Source organism: Anolis sagrei, chromosome 6 (assembly GCF_037176765.1).
Source record: "Anolis sagrei isolate rAnoSag1 chromosome 6, rAnoSag1.mat, whole genome shotgun sequence".
Classification (NCBI taxonomy): domain Eukaryota; kingdom Metazoa; phylum Chordata; class Lepidosauria; order Squamata; family Dactyloidae; genus Anolis; species Anolis sagrei.
The window spans coordinates 87461110-87480325 of NC_090026.1; the positions used below are offsets into that span (position 1 = coordinate 87461110).

Sequence of the window (19216 nt, forward strand, 5' to 3'; positions counted from 1 at the left end):
CCTCTGCTTTCCCCTTTCATTTTGCCATTCTGACCAAGCACCCCCCCCCCTTTTGTTTTGTGGTCAGAACAAGGCACTCAGATATGAAAGCAATGATGAGGTGATCATTCAACTGACCCCCTCACTGTTGATTGCATGGCTGGGCATCTTTGCAGGGAGGTGCTTGGCTGATAAGACTGTGATGATTGTCTTGAGTAGAATGAAAGATTTGTTTCAAAGGTAATGGCCCCAATCTACTCTCTCACATTTTATCTCGTGGCTGGAATTGGCTGGGGAGTGGATCACAGTCATGATGTTCTGTATTAATAATAAAAATAAGAGGGTTGTTGTAGGCTCTATGGCCATGTTCTCGAAGCCCGAAAAACCTACAACAATCCAGTGATTCCGGCCATGAAAACCTTTGACAATACAATAAAAATAATTAACAGGACATACTGTATTAATATTAAATATACACTTCCCAGCAAGTTTTTTTTAAAAAAAATGGAGATGCCTGCCACTCATCAATCCGCGATGACCCCCCATGCCCCAATGCCACTCCAATCCTGGGGGACACACTAGCAAAATAACATTTTCCCTGGAAACCGAACAGAAAGAAGCGAGTTTTAAAAAATGAAAGTCTAAGAAAATCTTTTCTATATTAAACAGCCATATACTATGTATTGCTACAGCCTCAAAATAGAGGTAAGTATGGATTTTATTTTTGCTGGTGTAGACAAGAAAAAAGTTAGAGGGGCATACTGGCTTTGCTGCTGGCACTGCCTCAAATTATAGGAATGAAATAAGAATTGCTATATGCAGGAAGGAGGCCAATGTGCATATATTTTTAGATCTATGGTTATCTTTGGGGAAATAGGATACATGATTCAAACTCCCCTGGAAGTTTCTTGTTAGAGATCTTTCCTCTCTACAGAAGCTTATGTTTGATATCAAAGGTGGTGGGAAAATCCATGTTCTCAGAAGTCATGGTACTGAAAATTGTCCTTTTTAATCACATAGAATGTGAATTTGCTACATTACATAGGGGATAGATTATATCCATTATTTTTACTTTATTCTGTCCCTTTTCAGCAACACAGCTGGCAAACCTGCATAACATGTTTACAGACTGAACGTGTGGAGAAAAATATAGAGTCCTGAATCATATAATTAATTCCAGCTAAAGCAGCCACTGGAGTCAGTGGGGTTTACATAAGTATTAACTCACCATCTAGCAACATATTTAATGGATTTACTTTGTTTAAGACTACCACAAGGATTCAAAACTAATTGCAGTAACCATATGATGAAGTTGTGTTAACGTTGCAATTCATGGACTTTTAGTGCAAGTTTGCATTTCTCCTACATGTTTTTAAAATGCCAGTAAAATTGAAATAGGGATATTTTACAGGAACAAAAGGTGGATGGTCAAGTGTTTTTGCAAATCAAGGGGATAAATAAACAAACATTATGGCTTTTTCGAAATTCTATCCAAAAGAACTATAGGCATAGGAATGATTTTGTATCCTATTTTGCTTGTTTCTGGGCATTGTTCCAACATTACATAAAATATAAAGTTTTTGGAATTTGACAAATAATAAAAATAGCATTTACAATAAGCAATAAAAGCATTTTATTATTCTACAAGTTGTTTTCTGTTTTAAAACACAATCTGCCCACATTTTGATTCATCCATCTAATTATCAATAGCTGAAATGGGCCAGGACTAGCAAGATACAAAGAACTGTCCATAAAAAACATAAATTGATTCTACTTTTAATTGCTTGGTGTATTTTGTAAAAGACTAAGAAGGCCCAGGGAAATGTATGGCAGGTGCAGTATCACAATATGCTATCATTTTTTACTTCCCATTATTACTTCCTTCAATTTTTGCTTCTACAAGTTCCAGCCGAGCTGAGATCATGTTAGCATTGCTGGACTGTAACCTCACTATGTCACCATCTGTTCCCAGATGACTACAGAGCTCTGTGTTTCTCGCCAGGGTGTCCCATGTTGACATCCATCACTTTTGTATTGTTTTTAACATCTTTGCTTGAAGAAGCCAATTAATCTCCAAATGTTTGAATGCATTATTCTGTATATTTTAGTTGGCTCAATAAAGTCATCACTGTTTGTGGATTGTGAATTTTGTTGTATGTCCCTCCACAAATGTTTCTGGAGACAGGGCAAAATCATGATATCAAGACTGATGAATTAGGTAAAGCATTACTAAACGATGACAGAAAAGCCAGAAATACATCTGCCACTTTAAAGTTTTGCATTTAAATAGCAGTCCTACACATGTCTTTTCAGAAATAAGCTGCACTAAATTAAATAGGACTTAATCTTCAGAATTTATGAAAATTGTTGAAAAGAAAAACCTCAAGTGAAAGGGGGAAAGCTTGTACTGTAAAACTGTAAAAACTCAGCAACACTTTAAAAAGTCTGTTGAGTAAAATGTGAAGGTGGATGCCAGGTCTACTAATGTATGGCAGACCTCCTCTGAAGAAGTAAGAATGAAAGCAAATAAAAGGAAAATGCAAGTAGGTCAGCCACAGGTTTCCACACTAGATTCTCCAGTTGCTGTCTCACACCCTGCTGCTAGGTTGCCAAAGAGGAGATGCTGTTTCCTCATGACAGTGTAAAATGGATTATTAGAAGAAAAAACTGCAGAAAGAAAGGTATTTGCAATCTCTTTAGTGAAAGCAAACTGACCAAGGTACTTGAACTATTTTTGAAATAATACCGTTGACAACCCGCCTACACAATTTATTAAAAAAATCTAATTTCTCAAAATTAAAAGGGGAAACATTCATGATAGATTGCCCAAGGGCAGGAAACTGTCAAATACAATTTTTCACTTGCTTTTTCCACCTGGCATTTGTTATTTCTTTGTTTATGCTGAATAACATTTCTTGAGCAACTTAGGTAAATTTCATCATTTAGTTTTGTTCCCCATCTGCCCCCCAAAATAGCATCTTATATGTAAAACACAGGTGCTCATATTATCTTCATGTTTCTCGAGATACAAATATCTTTCTTTTTTCAATGCAAAAACCAACTTTATTGCCTTTATTTTACTGTCTTTGTATTCAGCCAGCTCACTTGATACTCTACACTAGTGCTTTCCAAAGTGGGTGATATTGCCACCTGGGGTCACTGGTGTGAACCAGAGAAATGCCATTAGCCTTGGATACAACTGGGGGTGGGGGGAGATTGACTAAAAGTGAGGGGGTTGTTGGAAACAAAAAGAAAGAGAAGCAGTTTTTGAAAAAACAATCTCTACATGTTTCATCTGTTGCATAACGGAGAATTAAAGTTGTAGTGATTTCTTTATTTTCCAAATGAACACACAAAATGTGTGGTCAAGTCTGACGACAGGTCTTAACAAGCAAACGTTGATAGGTGAGTGTGTCACACATTGTCACTAAGTTCAGCATGCATTGGTAGGAATATGTGCATGTAATGAGTTGTTCACAGTTTTGTTGTTTATTCATTTAGTCGCTTTTGACTCTTCATGACATCATGGACCAGTTCATGCCAGAGTTCCATGTCAGCTGTCATCATCCCCAGCTCCTTCAAGGATGACAATACAATACTACAAATAGATGACATGTATAAAATCTGATTTAGATTGTTTCTGAATTGTGTGACAAGCAGTTTATAATACTGCAAGTGCAATAAACATTTAAAAAATGTAAATCATGCTGTTGATAAAAAACCCTGAACATTAATAAATTGATAGCAGCACACCAGGTTCATTCCTCTCATTTAGGATTATTGTTAAAGTTATTTGTATTTTTATTTAATATTAACTGTTATTTTAATTTTCTGTGCATATTGCAAATATTGCTATGGTTGATTTCTATAAATAATTTTACAATGCCAAGCTTCAAGATGTCTTATTTACAAGATCTTTTCATTTATTATGTATATTTCTATTCTAATGTAGTAACTGATTGTAAATTAGAAATTTGTTCTAATATAATAACTAAGGGCATGTCTAAATGGACAAAATAAAGTGGAGTGGGAGTGAATGGACTCTGTGGCATCCACATGATTTTCCGAAGCACTGGAGCTTCCCCGCACTTTGGAGCAGCGTAAACAGTTGAGCCAGTTAAGACTGAGAACCAGCCAACACTATTTACATAGTCATCACACTTTTCCCAGGCTTGGCAGCCCAGGGACAGGGAATGGCATTTATTGTTGCCGTATTGTCATCATCACAGCAGAGACCACAGAGCATAAAATTGTTCCTGATTATTGCTTATCACCATTGCTGATGCTTGTCAAAGTACCAGCATGACTTAGAGAGAAGAAGGATGGAGTGGAGGGCGGGGGAGATACCCCTGCCCACTCCAAGTCAAATGGTGCTTTGGTAAGTGTCAGCAATGGAGAACAATTTTATGCTCCATTATGGTCACTGCTACAATGGCAACAAGGTGGCGATGGTAAGAGTGGCTGCCCATTACACCATTTCATATCAGCCCTGGGCTAAATGGTGTATGTAGATGTACCCTAAGTTTTAAAAAACTGGAAAAAACAGCAGAACTACAATTATTGTTATGTTTTTTCTTTTTTCTTAGCTCTTAACTCTATAATACTCCCATTTTGACAGTTTTGAATATTGCTACTCACATTATTTTCCTGTGTTATTTGTATTGTGCAGTGATTTTTTGTTTGTTTTTTTATTTATTTCTGTTTCCCCCATGTTGGCTATTTTTTCCTTCTTCTCTCATTTACTAATAATGGAACTAGGTACTAATAATGGAACTAGGTATGTATTATTAAAATACATACAGATTAAAAACCACGAAAAACCAGATATACAGACAGAATATTATACCAAACTTAAACATAAGTTGTTTTGGATGGTATCTCTAACTTTGCTAGTTATGCTTCCTAATTATCATGGTAGGGATGGAACTTGATTTTTAACCTAGAAACAGAAGTGCATGCCCTCAAGGATATATTCAAAATTCATCCCCGGAATTGCTGAAAAGAATTACTGGTGACTGCAGAAGAATTAATGAAGGGAATGATAATGCTTCAGATTCCACTGCCACCAATTCTGGGGAAAATTCAGCCATTAAAATTTCTCTGTCAATGCTTTCAGAATATCAAGAATATAATGATAGTGATTATAGTGAAGTGTTTAGCCTAGTGGCTGTTTTGAGGATTTTCGCTGATGCAACATTATTCAAATGCAACAGTGTATTTGAATAATGCTATCCTATGTATGTCTACTCAGAAACAATCTCATTGAGCTCAATGAAGCTTACTTCTTTGAGCCCCATATAAATGTACTTAGAATGGGAAAATGATCTCCAACCAACTGGGGAGACTGATTGTAATCCTGCAGGCTAGAAGTGGAAAGAATACTTGAAAGTATAAGGGGAAAAATGTGAGATTTCAAAATCCTCAACTATTATCCTCAAGCCTTTTTCTTGGTTCCCACCCCAGTCTTACCACCTCTTCACATGGTCCCCGGGCCCATGCCATTTTTTCAGCAGTTGCCTGCGAAACGGAAGGCATGTGGGGTGGCTTGGGGCACCCTGTGTGCCCTCTCTCCCGGGGATGGAACACAAGTGTTGGTGCCCTGTCCCTGCCTCATCATGTGTGTGAAAGACCAGCAATGCATGTCACTCCGCCAGTCTTTCTCCATCACATGAGGAAAAGAAGAGGAAAGGTACAGGTAGCTCTGTCTGAGCTACCCGAAAAATACTTTCCACTATGTCATGGAGGAGGAAGTCATGGTGCCTTTGTATTCTGCTTTGGTTAGACCTCACCTGGAATATTGTGTCCAATTCTGGGCACCACAGTTCAAAAGAGAAATTGACAAGCTGGAAGGTGTCCAGAGGAGGGCGACTAAAATGATCAAAGTTCGGGAGACCATGTCCTATGAGGAGTGTCTTAAAGAACTGGGTATGTTTAACCTGCAGAAGAGATATATAAATATTTGAAACGGTGTCATAAGGAAGAGGGAGCAGACTTGTTTTCTTCTGCCCTTGAAACTAGAACTAGGAGCAACGGGTTCAAATTACATGAAAAGAGATTCCACCTGAAAATTAGGAAGAACTTCCTGACCATACTAACTGTTCAACAGTGGAACTCTCTGCCTCAGAGTGTGGTGGAAGCTTCTTCTTTGGAAACTTTTAAACAGAGACTGGATGGCTGTCTCTCAGGGGTACTTTGTGCTTTTCCTGCATAGGAGGGGGCTGGATTTGATGGCCCATGTGGTGTCTTCCAACTCTATGATTCTAAGAAGAAAAGGAATAATGCCCAAGGGAAGACATGAACAAATAAATAGATTTTGGTTTAGCCAATAAAATGAAGGGGCCAATTCAAATAGTTACATTTTGGATCATCCCCAGAATAGTTTTTACTGCTAGCTAAGATGTATTCAAAAGTCTCTTGGCCTTTTTCTTTCTCTAAAGCTGAAAGATTGTTACTTGCTCATGATCACCCAATGGGTTTCCATGGTTGAATAGGGATTTGAATCCAGAGTTGTAACCCAAGGACCTCATCACATGTAAGTTAAGAAGCTGAATGACAGTGGGGGAAACCATGGGTTAGCATAATTCTTCTTCCCCATACCATCAGTGGTCATGGGATCCCATTCCACAACATTTCCGTGCTGTCCCTGGCTTTCTACCGCTTCCTCCTGACTTCTTGTATGAAGAGTCGAGTGTGCACCCAGCTCCTCTGGGCTCTACTTCTCAGTACTGCTGGCATCCTGCAGGGACAGAGCCCTACTAGAAGTAGCCCTGCATCATTTGATGGTCTTCTGCGGAGTCCGTGCCAGCAGTGTGTGGGCAGTGCCAATAAGCGGAGAAAAACATGAATTTATGAGATGTTAAGGCTTTAACCATCACATCACACTACCTCATGCTTTTGTGTGCCCCTTTCTGCCTGGCCCTGGCCTCCTTCACCCTCTCCTATATTTACAACTGTGCTCTTGAAGCTTTTTTCTCTAAATAAATGCAAAATCAGTCAAACAGTGAATGTGAAAAGAAAGCAATCTGGATCTCTAAATCTCTAGAGCCCAAGTTCTAAGAATCAAAGGATTCAGTTTAAATAGCTATGACAAGTTCTTGGTTTTCATATTTTCAAATTTAGGAACTATTTGACAGTTTCTTAGCCTGGCAAATTACTCATTTTATAATGTTACAAAACTTTTTCGCTAAAGAGACTCAGTTCCATTATATGGCTCACCTACTGGGTTTGCTCTTTAACTTTGGTTGACTGATGTTTGACATCTAATTACAATGAGAGTGTTTAACACAACAACTGTTGCACTCTTACCCAAGTTCATTTACCTCAAGAATCAATATTTTCCATTACTTTGCAAGGATATTAAGGATATCTCTGATGACAATTAAGGTGCTAATTATTTCAGCATTAAATACAAAGTCAAAGATTCATGCATGGTTTAATTTTCTGCAAAACAATTAAGTGCTTAAAAAGAAACAGGCATATTTGTGCTCTCATCTCACCTCTGGTGGAAGATTTGTATAATGGTTCAATTATTGCAAATTAATGCATATTGAAATCACTTCCTAAGTTTCTAGATCCTAGGAAAATCTATTTTTCCTGTGTCAGGAACGACTTGAGAAACTGCAAGTTACTTATGGTGTGAGAGAATTGGCAGCCTGCAAGGATGTTGCCCAGGGCCTGCCAGGATGTTTTGATGTTTTGCCATCCTTGTGGGAAGTTTCTCTCATGTCCCCACATGGAGAGCTGGAACTGACAGAGGGAGCTCATCCATGCTCTCCGCACATTCAAACTTGTGGCTTGTTGGTCTTCAGTACTGCCAGCACAAAGGTTCAGCCCACTGCGTCACTGGGGGCTCCATAGAGCCACCAAGGGGTCTAAGGTAATCCAAAAAAAGCTGGGCAATTTCACTTCTAAAATTAAGTTCTGGACATAGTCTAAGAACTGTATATAAGTTTTTTTTCTGAATTTGTTTTGCTGACACATATCACTTCCTAAGGGATTCCTGTGGAATCCTTTATGGGATTCCACAAATGTTTTTCTGGTGTTGGCTACAGAGGGAGGGAGAGGTTCAAGATAAGCAGGCAGGCTGCAAAAATGTTTCCAGTTGCAGGTGTATTTTAATACCTTATTTAAAATGTAGAATAAATAAATCTCCCACATATTTATTCAGTATTATTAATATAAGTATCAGAATAGTAAACCTATGGTTGCTTATTCTTGAGGGCGGACTAGATTCATGGGACTTAATTACTGCAATCTGCCTATATAGTGTAATTGCAACAATGTCAATGAGACACATATTTAAGGATATAGCATTTAATTAATCCACATAAAGAGTTACAACAGGCTGATTTCTTAAAGAGCATTTTTTCAGTGAATACATAAAAAATATACAAGGAGCAGCCTTTACCTATGTCCCATGTGAATGGTTTTTTTTCCATTTCCTTCCTTCCAATGACATACCAAATGCAAGCCATCCAATGAGCTAGCAGTGCAAACATAGACATAAGAAGTGTCAGAACAATAGTGCTATGCTGGGAATAACGATCCAACTTTTGAAGGAGACGTAAAAGACGCAGCAATCGTACTGTTTTGAGAAGATGGACAATGGACACCTAGAACAATAAGAAGGCAAAAGAAGATTCAGTGGCCTTTCCAAACATAATTGGGCTTGTTTTACTTCTGTCAGCTATTGAACCCTGCAGTGCATGTGTTACTCAAATCAAAAATACATGAGAGCAAAAGGCAGATCCATCTTTCTTTCTTTCTTTCTTTCTTTCTTTCTTTCTTTCTTTCTTTCTTTTGTCCCAGTTCCAACTAATCCTCAGTTGTCCCACTTTTCATGTGCTTTAAAAATGTCTCAGTGTCTCTCTCCTCTTCTCACATCCTCCTTTGGTCCTCAGCTTGCCTGAATTGCTGCAATCAAAGTTCAAAGTGTAAAAGTAGTTTGTACTACATTAACTCAGAAGGGAGGAGAGGAGAGAAGAGTTGGAATTTCATCCTTCCCAGTAGGCTTAGGCAAAAGCAAACTCATGCAGCCTTTCCTAACTTGTTTATTATTTTTCCTTAATAACTTTAACCATATTGATCATACTCTGATATTGGTTGACTACATGTGCCCCCATTTTCATTCATGAAATGACGTAAAGTATAATTTATTAGATGATTTTTTAAAAAATGTCTTTACTGGGGTATGGCAAACCTAGAGTTAGGTGATGGATTTTTGTTTGATTGTTTGGAAGGTAGAATCTGTAAGCATACAAAGCTATATATCATCCTGAAATCTTTCACTAATCTTGTAAACTGCTAACCATTCTACTTGATAGCAGTTGCTACCCCTATAAGGAGGCTCTAATTTCCCAGGATCTGTTTGAAAAAAAAAAACCCCAAACAATTTCAATATGTCACTCATTTGCAGAGGCGGCCCTAGGTAATTTTCAACGGTAAGCAAACAGTATTCCCCCCCCCCCCCAACCATTCACTGATATATATTTTCTGTTCGTCGTGGGAGTTCTGTGTGCCATATTTGGTTCAATTCCATCATTGGTGGAGTTCAGAATGCTCTTTGATTGTAGGTGAACTATACATCCCAGTAACTACAACTCGCATATGTCAAGGTCTATTTCCCCCCAAGAGCGCCTCAAGAGCGCCCCTGGGCAAAATCAACTATACTGCAAATGCTTACTTTGCGTAATGGGTTGAGCCGCCCCTGCTCATTTGGACCATTACCAGGTTCATTGTGTTTAATTTTTATTTTTTAATCTGATTTTTCTCATTTATGGCATACTTTTCAAAAAGTGGAGGATAAATTTGATTTGATCTTGTACAACCTCGGGTACATTTCTATCAAAATATCACAAGGATTTGCATTCCTTGCTTTGCATTAAAATATTGTTTAAGCTATAGCTGTGCATAGTCAGTATTATTTTGATGGAACCCATAATCTTCAACATAAGGATACATTTTTATTCAGTATATGAATTAATTTTGCTTAGATAAAAAGGGACAGACTGAATTGAAAGAAAAAGAAATATGGCAAGACTGTTAATGGTTAATATAAGCCAGCTGCTAATATGAGTTTCCCATAGATTATAGTGATAAAAAGTATTGCCTATATGCTCACACCACATACAAGGCCAACCACTCCTATTCAAAACACTGACAAAATAGCGAATGAAATAAAAATGCTTATGTTATATAAACCAAACCTCACCAAACCTAAAAAAAATAAATATCTGCCTATATATTAAGATGACTTTTTGTTGCATGCATTTTCTCCAGTAATTTATCATCTTAAAAAAGGCTATTAATGTGGTGAAACACTTTGGGAGGTTTCCATGTAACGTTTATATTTTGTCAAATCAAAATCTTTCCTTTTTTCACATTTGCACATTTTATTTTTTAATTTTGATGTTGCTCTTCAAATCATAACATCCATTTCTGCCTGCACACCTTTACTTTTGCCATTTGGACTACACAGGTTTTCATCAGTGAAATTCTGGAGGATATCTTGGGGAAATAATGTCAGATTTTTATCTCCCTCACAAACCAGAGGAATGGCATCTGGCACAGGGAGACAAGGGGTCTCACCAGTTACTAGGGCTAAAGTGTAACACAGCTTGTTTGGCTTCTTGCTTTCTTCCTCAGAGACCAGAGCTTTTGTACAATTGTTATACAACATTACAACAAAAAACTGTACATGGGAAGCACATGAATGATTAATGACCTCATTACATGAGATTCTTTTCAGTGGCATGTGGCGATTTGCTTATACCTGTACGATGGAGCCCACTGGCTCTCATCCCATGATATAGAGCAACTTCTGGTAGGGTTCCATCATAAAAGTATAGGCAAATTGGTGCATGCTGCTACGGAGGTAGCACCAGAGGCTCCCCGTGTTGAATAGAAGTCAACTGGGGGAAGCTGGGTTATTGACACTTCCCCCATTGGATGGGGACTTGGGTGAGTCAGGTGATAAGGGGCATGTAGCAACTGGTTCCCCATGCTCTCCAATGAGGTCATTAGTGTATATATATAAGTGCCTTCAAATCACCTGTCAACTTATGGCAACCCTATGAATTTCATACAGTTTTCTTCATCAAAGAATACTCAGGAGTAGTTTTGCCAGCTCCTTTCTCTGAAATATAGAGCACAGTACCTGGTATTCCCATGCAAGTATTATCCAGAATTGACAGTACTTAGTTTCTGTGATCACATCAGAATTTGATGCCTTTAGGAAATGATGTCAAACTTGTGACTCTCCAGATGTTTTGGACTCCCAGAACCCCTGGCCATTGGACAAGTTGGCTAGTGCTTCTGGAAGTTGGAATCCAAAACACCTGGGAGGGCTACAAGTCTGACACTTCTGTTTTAGATTATAATACCTGCATTGTCCACTACCGTACATTTGAAATGGCTGCCACACTGAAATGGCTCCTGTATTAAACACATACATCTATATTTTATATGATAATGCATGTCATTAAATTGCAGTGAAGATTCTCTTGAACTTCACTATCAGTGTCCTGCTGATGGCTTTCTTCTAAGCCAGTGGTTCTCAAACTGTGCTACGCAGAGCCCTGAGGGCTCCATGAAGCACAGCCAGGGGCTCCACATTTCCCTCCTCCTCTCCCTCCTCCCTCTCCCCCTCGAAGTGCATGGCGGTGGGGAAAGAGGCATCAGTCAGCTGGTTGCTCCTTCCATCTCTTCCTTCCCCTTCCCCTCCCTCTTTCCATCCCTCCCCCGCTTCCTTTCCTCCGCTTCCCTTCCCTGCCATGCAGACCCTTTCCCCCTGCACCTTCCTTGCTTTCAGAACTCTTTTCCTGCATGGCAGAAGGGGGTTGGACTGGATGGCCCTGGAGTCATTCACTGAAATGCTGTTAAGTTTATGTTGGTTTAAATTGTTCTTCATCTTAAATATTGTATTGTTCATTCTTTTTTTTCTTTTTTGCACTACAAGTTAGAAATGTGCAGTGTGCATAGGAATTTGTTCATGTTTTTTTTCACACAAACATTTTTCATCCATCTGCCACTGACCAAGCCCATCTGTCAAATTTTAAAATGCAATGTGGCCCCTGTGTCCAAAAGTTTGCTCATGCCTGATATAATATATAAACATGTCTTGGGGCTCCACGAGAAACTTTTCCTTCAAAAAGGGCTCCGCAGCTGAAAACGTTTGAGAACCCATGCTCTAGGCTACTTCATTTATTCTTCTGCTTGTTTTAGGACTAGCCAATGTAGGAGGACAAGGCAATGGATACCAATTGTAAGCAGAAAGAACAAACTGTTCATGAAAAACCTAAATAAGATCGGGCATGTTTCAATTCAGTCACTAGATCTAACCTAGCTGAGGCTAGCAATTGAACTTTGGCCATTAGAAATCAGCTTATGTGTATTAAATTTTTGTTATAACATCTCTCTTAACTTAATGTGTAATGTAAAGCTCAAATGTGTTAATGTGTAATGTAAAGCTTTATACATGCATATGTATAAAGTAACTAACAAAATCATGTTGATAATGAATGTAGGTATCACAAGGAAAGTGCTTAGCATTTTATCTAGCCACCACTATCTTAAAAAATAAGAATGCATTGTGGTCCCCCTTGCCCTATATATAGCACTGCCAATATAAAAACTCAGCATTTCATATGGCTTTTACCTCTTTGAAATATTTCAAAACTAAAATCCAGACTTCATGAATCTTTAATATGCATGCAAAACGTTAATGGTGGCCCAAGGCAGAATAATTTTCTGACTGAATGGACTTTGTTATATCGTACATGAAGATCTTTTGATACAGGGGAGTATTTAAAGCATTAGAGGGGAAAAGGTTGCATTATCTTCCTGCATATAGTGGATCACAATACTGAGTCAACATCATGCAGATAGTGGGCAAACATCTTGCGCTTAGGCAAAGTAAGGGCATACTGTTTCAAAGTCCATGCGATAGTATTATTTAAATGTATTCATGGGTTTTTAAAAACAAAATATGATAATGTTTGAAAGTCAGTGTAAAGGCCTTTTTTAAATGGAATTTTTGTATGATTTTGTGAACGTTTGGATTGTTTTCTATAGTGGCTCATTTAATCATCGGTCAGTTTGACATCCTTAACATTATCCCAAGAAATGATGATCAGTAATTGATCTTTCAAAGTTTTGTGTAATATTATTTAACTGCAACTGTGGGAAATTTCAAAAGCAAAATCTGATAAAATTTTAAAATCAATGTATTGAGGTCCTTTTTAAATGAAATGTTTATATGATCTTGTGAACATTTGGATGGTTTTAAGATAGTGTCTCATTTAGTCAGGGGTCAGCTTGACATCCTGAACATTGTCCTAACAGATAGCCTTAGCGGAAGGAGACTCCACCACACTCCCGAGGCAACCTATGCCACTCTCCAGGAAGTTCTTCCTAATCTTTTCAGTCAAATCACTTTTCCTGCCATTTGAAGCCATTGCTCCCTTGTACCCTGGTCTCTAGAGTAGCAGAAAGTTTGTTTCCCCCCTCCTCCTCAATGGGACACCCTTTCAAATCATGAAACATGGTTCTCATGTTTCCTCTCTAACTTTGCTTCTCCCAGCTAAATATCTCCCAGGAGGAAAGGAAGAAGTAAAAAGAGAAGGAAGGGAGGAAGGAAGCAAGAGAAGGATGGATGGAAAGAAGGAAGGGTGGGAGGAAATGGAGGAAGGGAAGGAGGGAGGAAAGAGAAGAACAGAAAGACAAAAGGGAAAAAAGGAAAGAAGGAGAGAGCGAAGGAAGGAGGAAAGAGGGAAGGAAGGATGAAATGATGGAAGGGAAGGAAGGAGAAAGGGGGAGAGAAGGAAGGAAGGGAAGGATGGAAGGAGGAAGGAAAGTGAGAAGAAGGAAGGATAGGATGATGAGACAGAAGAGGGCTTGAGAAAAGAGCCCAAGGGACTGCATCTGCCCCCCAGGCCTGGGTTTGCCCATACCTGAGTTAAAACATTCCACATACTTGAAATTGACTTAATGCTGTATTTGAGTACAGTGCACACATAGTGTAGTTAGCACTTTTCTTTAACATGCTTAGAGTAAAATGTTCATTCGCAAAAAGAAATAGCTTGGTATAACTACTTCTAGTAGAACTGAAAGACTGTACTTACCACATTGACATTAAAAGCATAAAGAAGATCAAAAGGAAGTGCAGCAATTAAATCAATGATAAACCATGTGGTCACATAGTGGATACAAATAGATCTTGCTTCAAATATTACTTGGCCAGACTTGCTGACATATGTTGTTCGGAAATTTAAAATAATATCTGTTTGACAAATAAGAAATATGTTGTTAGAGACCTCTCCTACATTTTGACATTAGTAAGTGAAGAATGAACAAGTTTGGTGGATATTTTCCATATTACCTTCAGGAAAATTGTCTTAGATAATGCAGTTGAGAAAGGGAGCATATTTTAGCTAAAGGATATTTCAACTAAAAACAAAAATAATAGAAAAAGATGTAAATCTGATTGATAACCAACCTAAAAGGATGGAATATGCTAGGTCTTTAAAAGGAGGATAACTACAAGTCAGTTTCAAGTTTTCCAAATGCTCCATTTGATGGGTCACATGCACATACACACCTATCTAGTACTTTGATGTAATACAGTTCATACTCTTAAATGTATGATTATTTGAATATGTTTCAAAGAACTATTTGAAAAGATTAGTGTACTTTGGCTACATGTCTCTCCAATCTGCTTCTTTTTTTTTAACTCTTGCTGGTATGGCTTCCACACTCCTATACTTCTTCATTTAGTCTCTCCATTTTAGTGTACATATAAATTGTTGGATTATACCTCAATAAAAACTCTGTTTTTGTGTTTTAATAGCCTTTTCTGGGAAACAAAGGGCCCTTTCACACAGCCGTATAACCCAGAATACCAAGGCAGATAATCCTCAATGCTTTGGACTGGATTATCTGAGTACATGCTGCTATATAATCCAGTTCAATGTGGATTTTATACAGCTGTGTGGAAGGGGCCAAAAAATACAAATAAACACCCACTTGTGTAATTCATCAATATTAAAACATTGCATTTATTTCAATATGGAAAAAGCGGGTGGAAACCATTTAACAAATAGTCACATGCTTTGCAAGCATCTTCAAAGTGATATTCCCTGCAGGTCAGTGAAGACATACTCAAAATAGTAAAAGCTGAATCAGCTGAAAATAAGGAGATGGTGGGAGATGGTGGGAAGAAATCAAAGACAAAGACTTGTTCAGCTTGTGTTGTGTATATGACTGCATTGCTTTTCCCAATAAGAAATCTTTTTGACATGACATGCTAGAACATGTTAAAATACAACTAAAAGTTAAGATCCTGACAGTTGTCTCAAATATTTTCATGTTCTACAAGATGAGGGCCACTTATTGCCCTTGAGCTACAGATGCACAGCTTATTGATGCGAAGGAGAACACTGCTCTAACATCTACAGGATGTCAAAGGAACTGCATTCAGTTTTCAATATTTATGTCTTGCTTGCATTTTAGAATTTCAAGACAACATTCTCTCAGTCAGACACATGGACTATATGTTACTCAGTTTGGATATATTCCATTCTGATGCATATTTTTACAGAAAGATGGATGAATAGATGTTTATTGGTTTTTACTCAGTTAACACATAATTATGGAAATAATTTTTTAAAACTCTCCTGCCCTATTCTCTGTTTATGCATATCTGAGACAGAAAGAGAGGTTCCAGCTTTTCTTAAATATTGTAAGACATACATAGTTACGATTTAGCAATAATATGGCAGTTGATTCACACATTACATTTTAAACTTAGGTAGATATGTTTCTTTTTTGGCACTTACAAGCATGAGTTAACATTAATAAAGAATGTGATATGTCTGACAGCCATACTTTTGCTCCTAATCATCACATAGCTGCTCCTATGCCTAAATACTCTTCTGTGTTCTTCCCTACATAGGTCTTATAGCTCATTTAGGGACTCAGTTTGACCAAATGGCTATATACAGGCAGTTGCCAAATACACATTTCCAACTTACAAACAACACATACTTAAGAACAGGCATGAGGCACCAGGAAGTGTGAGAAATCTACCCCAAGGAAGGGAAATTCTCTCATAAAAGAGTTTTCATGGAGAAAAAGTTTCGCAACTTTATCACCAATCCTTGTTTCCACAATCCAATTATCACAGGAAGAGAATGTGCAAGAAAAACCTTCTGAACAGGGGCACAGACAGCAATACAAATGCCACAGTGGTGTTTGTTCACCCTTCCGTGTGCTATCCAAAGAATGAATATATATATATATATATATATATATATATATATATATATATACACACACACACACACACACACACATACACATACATATGTGTGTGTGGCTGGAATTAAACTTGAAAAATGTTCCTGTTTCAACTTACAAACAACTTCAACTTAACAACAAACCTATAGAACCTATCTTGTTCATAAGTGGAGGGCTGCCTATATATCATTAATACTGCTGTATCACTATACTAAAAATGGCTAGTAGAAGATCCACTCAAGTTTAAGATTTAAATGTTCTGGTTAGAAGTGTTTCTCTAATATCTTTCCCCCCATTATCTGGATGGTTCAGGGTATACAAATATTCACATCGGATTGCTGTAGCATATTATATGGGGGGGGGGGGGAATCCTTTACAATGGTTTGAAAGCTTCATCTTACTCAAAATACAGTAGCCAAAATTATGGATGTTGCAACTTAGACATACCATATTACCCAAAAATCCAAGTAATTCTATCATCTATCTAATTTATATTCTGCCTTTATCGCATAATAAACTTTAAATCTTTTTCAAAATTCAAAACTCTTAGTACAAATGTTAAAACATTATTTTACAATTATATCAATCTACTATCGGCTAATGATCACTAAACGCCTTTGGGCTATCATACTTAAAACAGAAGCACCTCACAAGATCGAATGAAGAGCCACATGAGATGAAATCAAAAAAGTCTAACTAGTTTGGCATTCTCTTCCAATAACTAGATCTACACAACCAGGACATGCAGTAGGATCTGCCTGGCTCAAGTCCCCTGGCACTTTGTTTTCACAGCCATATTGATTCTGGTAGGTGAAGTGATGCAATTAGTAGTCTTGAGCGCAAATAAGTTTTTAGCCATTTCCTTTGGCTTCTTTGGAAGGCTGTAACAGCACAGGGACCAGCCGTCACAGTTAGATAGGTATTTAAAAGGGTAAGTATTTGAACTAGCATAACTGGGGAGGATGGTAGCCAGCTTAGCTCACCTTGAGCTGGGTTGCCACAGAAAAAGGGGCGGAGCCAACTGCCACTTGAGCAGCCATTTTAAAACAGTTAGTCTATAGTCAGCGAACTACAGGAGAGGCTGGTTCTGTTGTGTGTTGAGAACCAGAAAGGTGGTCTGTAGTCTAAGAACTACAGGGAAAGGCTGATTCTACTGTGTTGAGAATCAGGAAGGTTTTGGCTTTTAGCCTGTGTAGTTTAGATAGGTCGAGTTGACTTATTTATATTATTAGTCAGTGTATGAGCGAAAGGGGAGATAACCCTAATAAGAATCTTTACTGCAACAGAAATAACATAAGGAAAGAATAAGCTTGTACCTGAAGTAATCTGTTAAAGAAAGAAACACATTTTGAAGGAAAATAAGTTCAAAACCTGTTTAGTGAAAGGAATAGTCCTCTTAAGAGTTGTTTTATGAAATGTATTAAATGTAACCACTGAAGAAATGTGCCTCTAAGAGTCAAGAAACATTGAACCCATCAAGCTTCTTCTATATTTCAATAAACTTGTTACAGTTTCTTCTAAAGCCAAGTCTCTGTTACAAATACTTCCAAGTTTAGCCATGCTACATATTGAAGAAAGACCAATTCGATATTACAAGCCATTAGTTGTGTTATCAATTTAGTAAGTCCTTACAAAGTGGTGGCTCCTTTACAATCCATTACAAACTGGTGGCATCATTACAGGGGGCTTGGAGAGTTTTAGCTTCTTTTTCTCCTTCCCTTCCTGTCCTTCAGGGAAAGGATCACAGAAAAAGTGGTATCTTAACTCTGATCCTTTTAATCCAGGTCTTAATGAAGGATATAAGGACAAACAATGCCTAAAATGACAGGAAAGGGAGCCTGGGAAGTCCCCCTCCCCCCAATAATAATAATAACATTTATTTACAGCCAGCACCAGAAATGTATAAACATCAGAATAAGAACATACGCATTTAGGCATTAAAAAACAATGTCAAAAACAATGTTAAAATCAAGTATTGAATATGATAGTTAAAACAGTATTAAATATTTGTATGCTAAAATGACAATGGTAAAAACTGAAGTAAATATTAAACCTTCTAAGAGTGTGACAGCATCTTAATGGGCCGAATAGAGTGCTTTCTTAACTCCATTGCTGAAACCCAGGCTCCCTTGACCGGAAAAAAGGCAAGGGTCCCAGGAACAGAAAGGGGAACCTCGTAAGCTCCCCATTGGTGCCAATGGGCTGGATCTAGCCTCATTTATTGGCTATGAACCAAAGTGGCTATTAGGCTACCAGCCCATTTTTGGGAGGCACGCAAAAATGGATGTGGGGGTCTACCAGTTTCTGGCTAGCAGAAGCAGATCAAGGTTCAGCTGAAATGCACAAGTCTAGCAATTAGTAGTCATGTGCAGTAGCAACTGACAGTTTAATTTTCCATGAATATATCTATGATGGTAATCATAACATCTGGCTATACTCTATAATCATTTCTTTGTATAATTCTTGATTCACTATTTAACTCCATGGGTTATTTGACTATTTACAAAAGTTAAAAACAATGGTAAAACTGATACAAGAATGGACTTAATTTTAAAATGGGCCTAGATCTTAGATTGTTTTAGACATTACTACTTATAGAATTTGTGACACCTCATTTTGTTTACTTGTCTGGTACAAATCATAGCCATAGACAACAACACATAATACTTCCTGGCTTATTTGAGGACCATTGTTAGATTGTAATTCTCTCATTATCTATAGCTAGTACAACCAGTTAACAGAGAAACTACCGGAGACCTACAGAATCTGGAAGATCACATAATCTCTGTCCTTGCTGTAAATAAAACAATTAAAGGGCAAATCTGCAATGACCTGCTATTTTGGAGTTGATCTGGCATAGTATACCCAGAGCCAATCCCCCAGCCACTGCAGAAGTGGGAAGGATTCCTGACTGCCCAGTGCTGCTGGACCCAGTTCGAAGATG

At 37.9% G+C, this 19216-nt stretch overlaps 1 protein-coding gene across 3 annotated transcripts in view; it reads right to left on the reverse strand.

Annotated features, from left to right (window-relative positions):
* The window catches only part of KCNH8 (potassium voltage-gated channel subfamily H member 8), a 187510-nt gene that overhangs the window by 48206 nt on the left and 120088 nt on the right, over nucleotides 1-19216 (reverse strand). For all 3 annotated transcript variants that reach the window (XM_060781954.2, XM_060781955.2, XM_060781953.2), the window contains exons 6-7: nucleotides 14100-14257; nucleotides 8387-8591 (exon numbers count right to left, since the gene is read on the reverse strand). In XM_060781954.2, the coding sequence (XP_060637937.2) occupies nucleotides 8387-8591; nucleotides 14100-14257 (363 nt within the window). The remainder of the gene's footprint in view (nucleotides 1-8386; nucleotides 8592-14099; nucleotides 14258-19216) is intronic.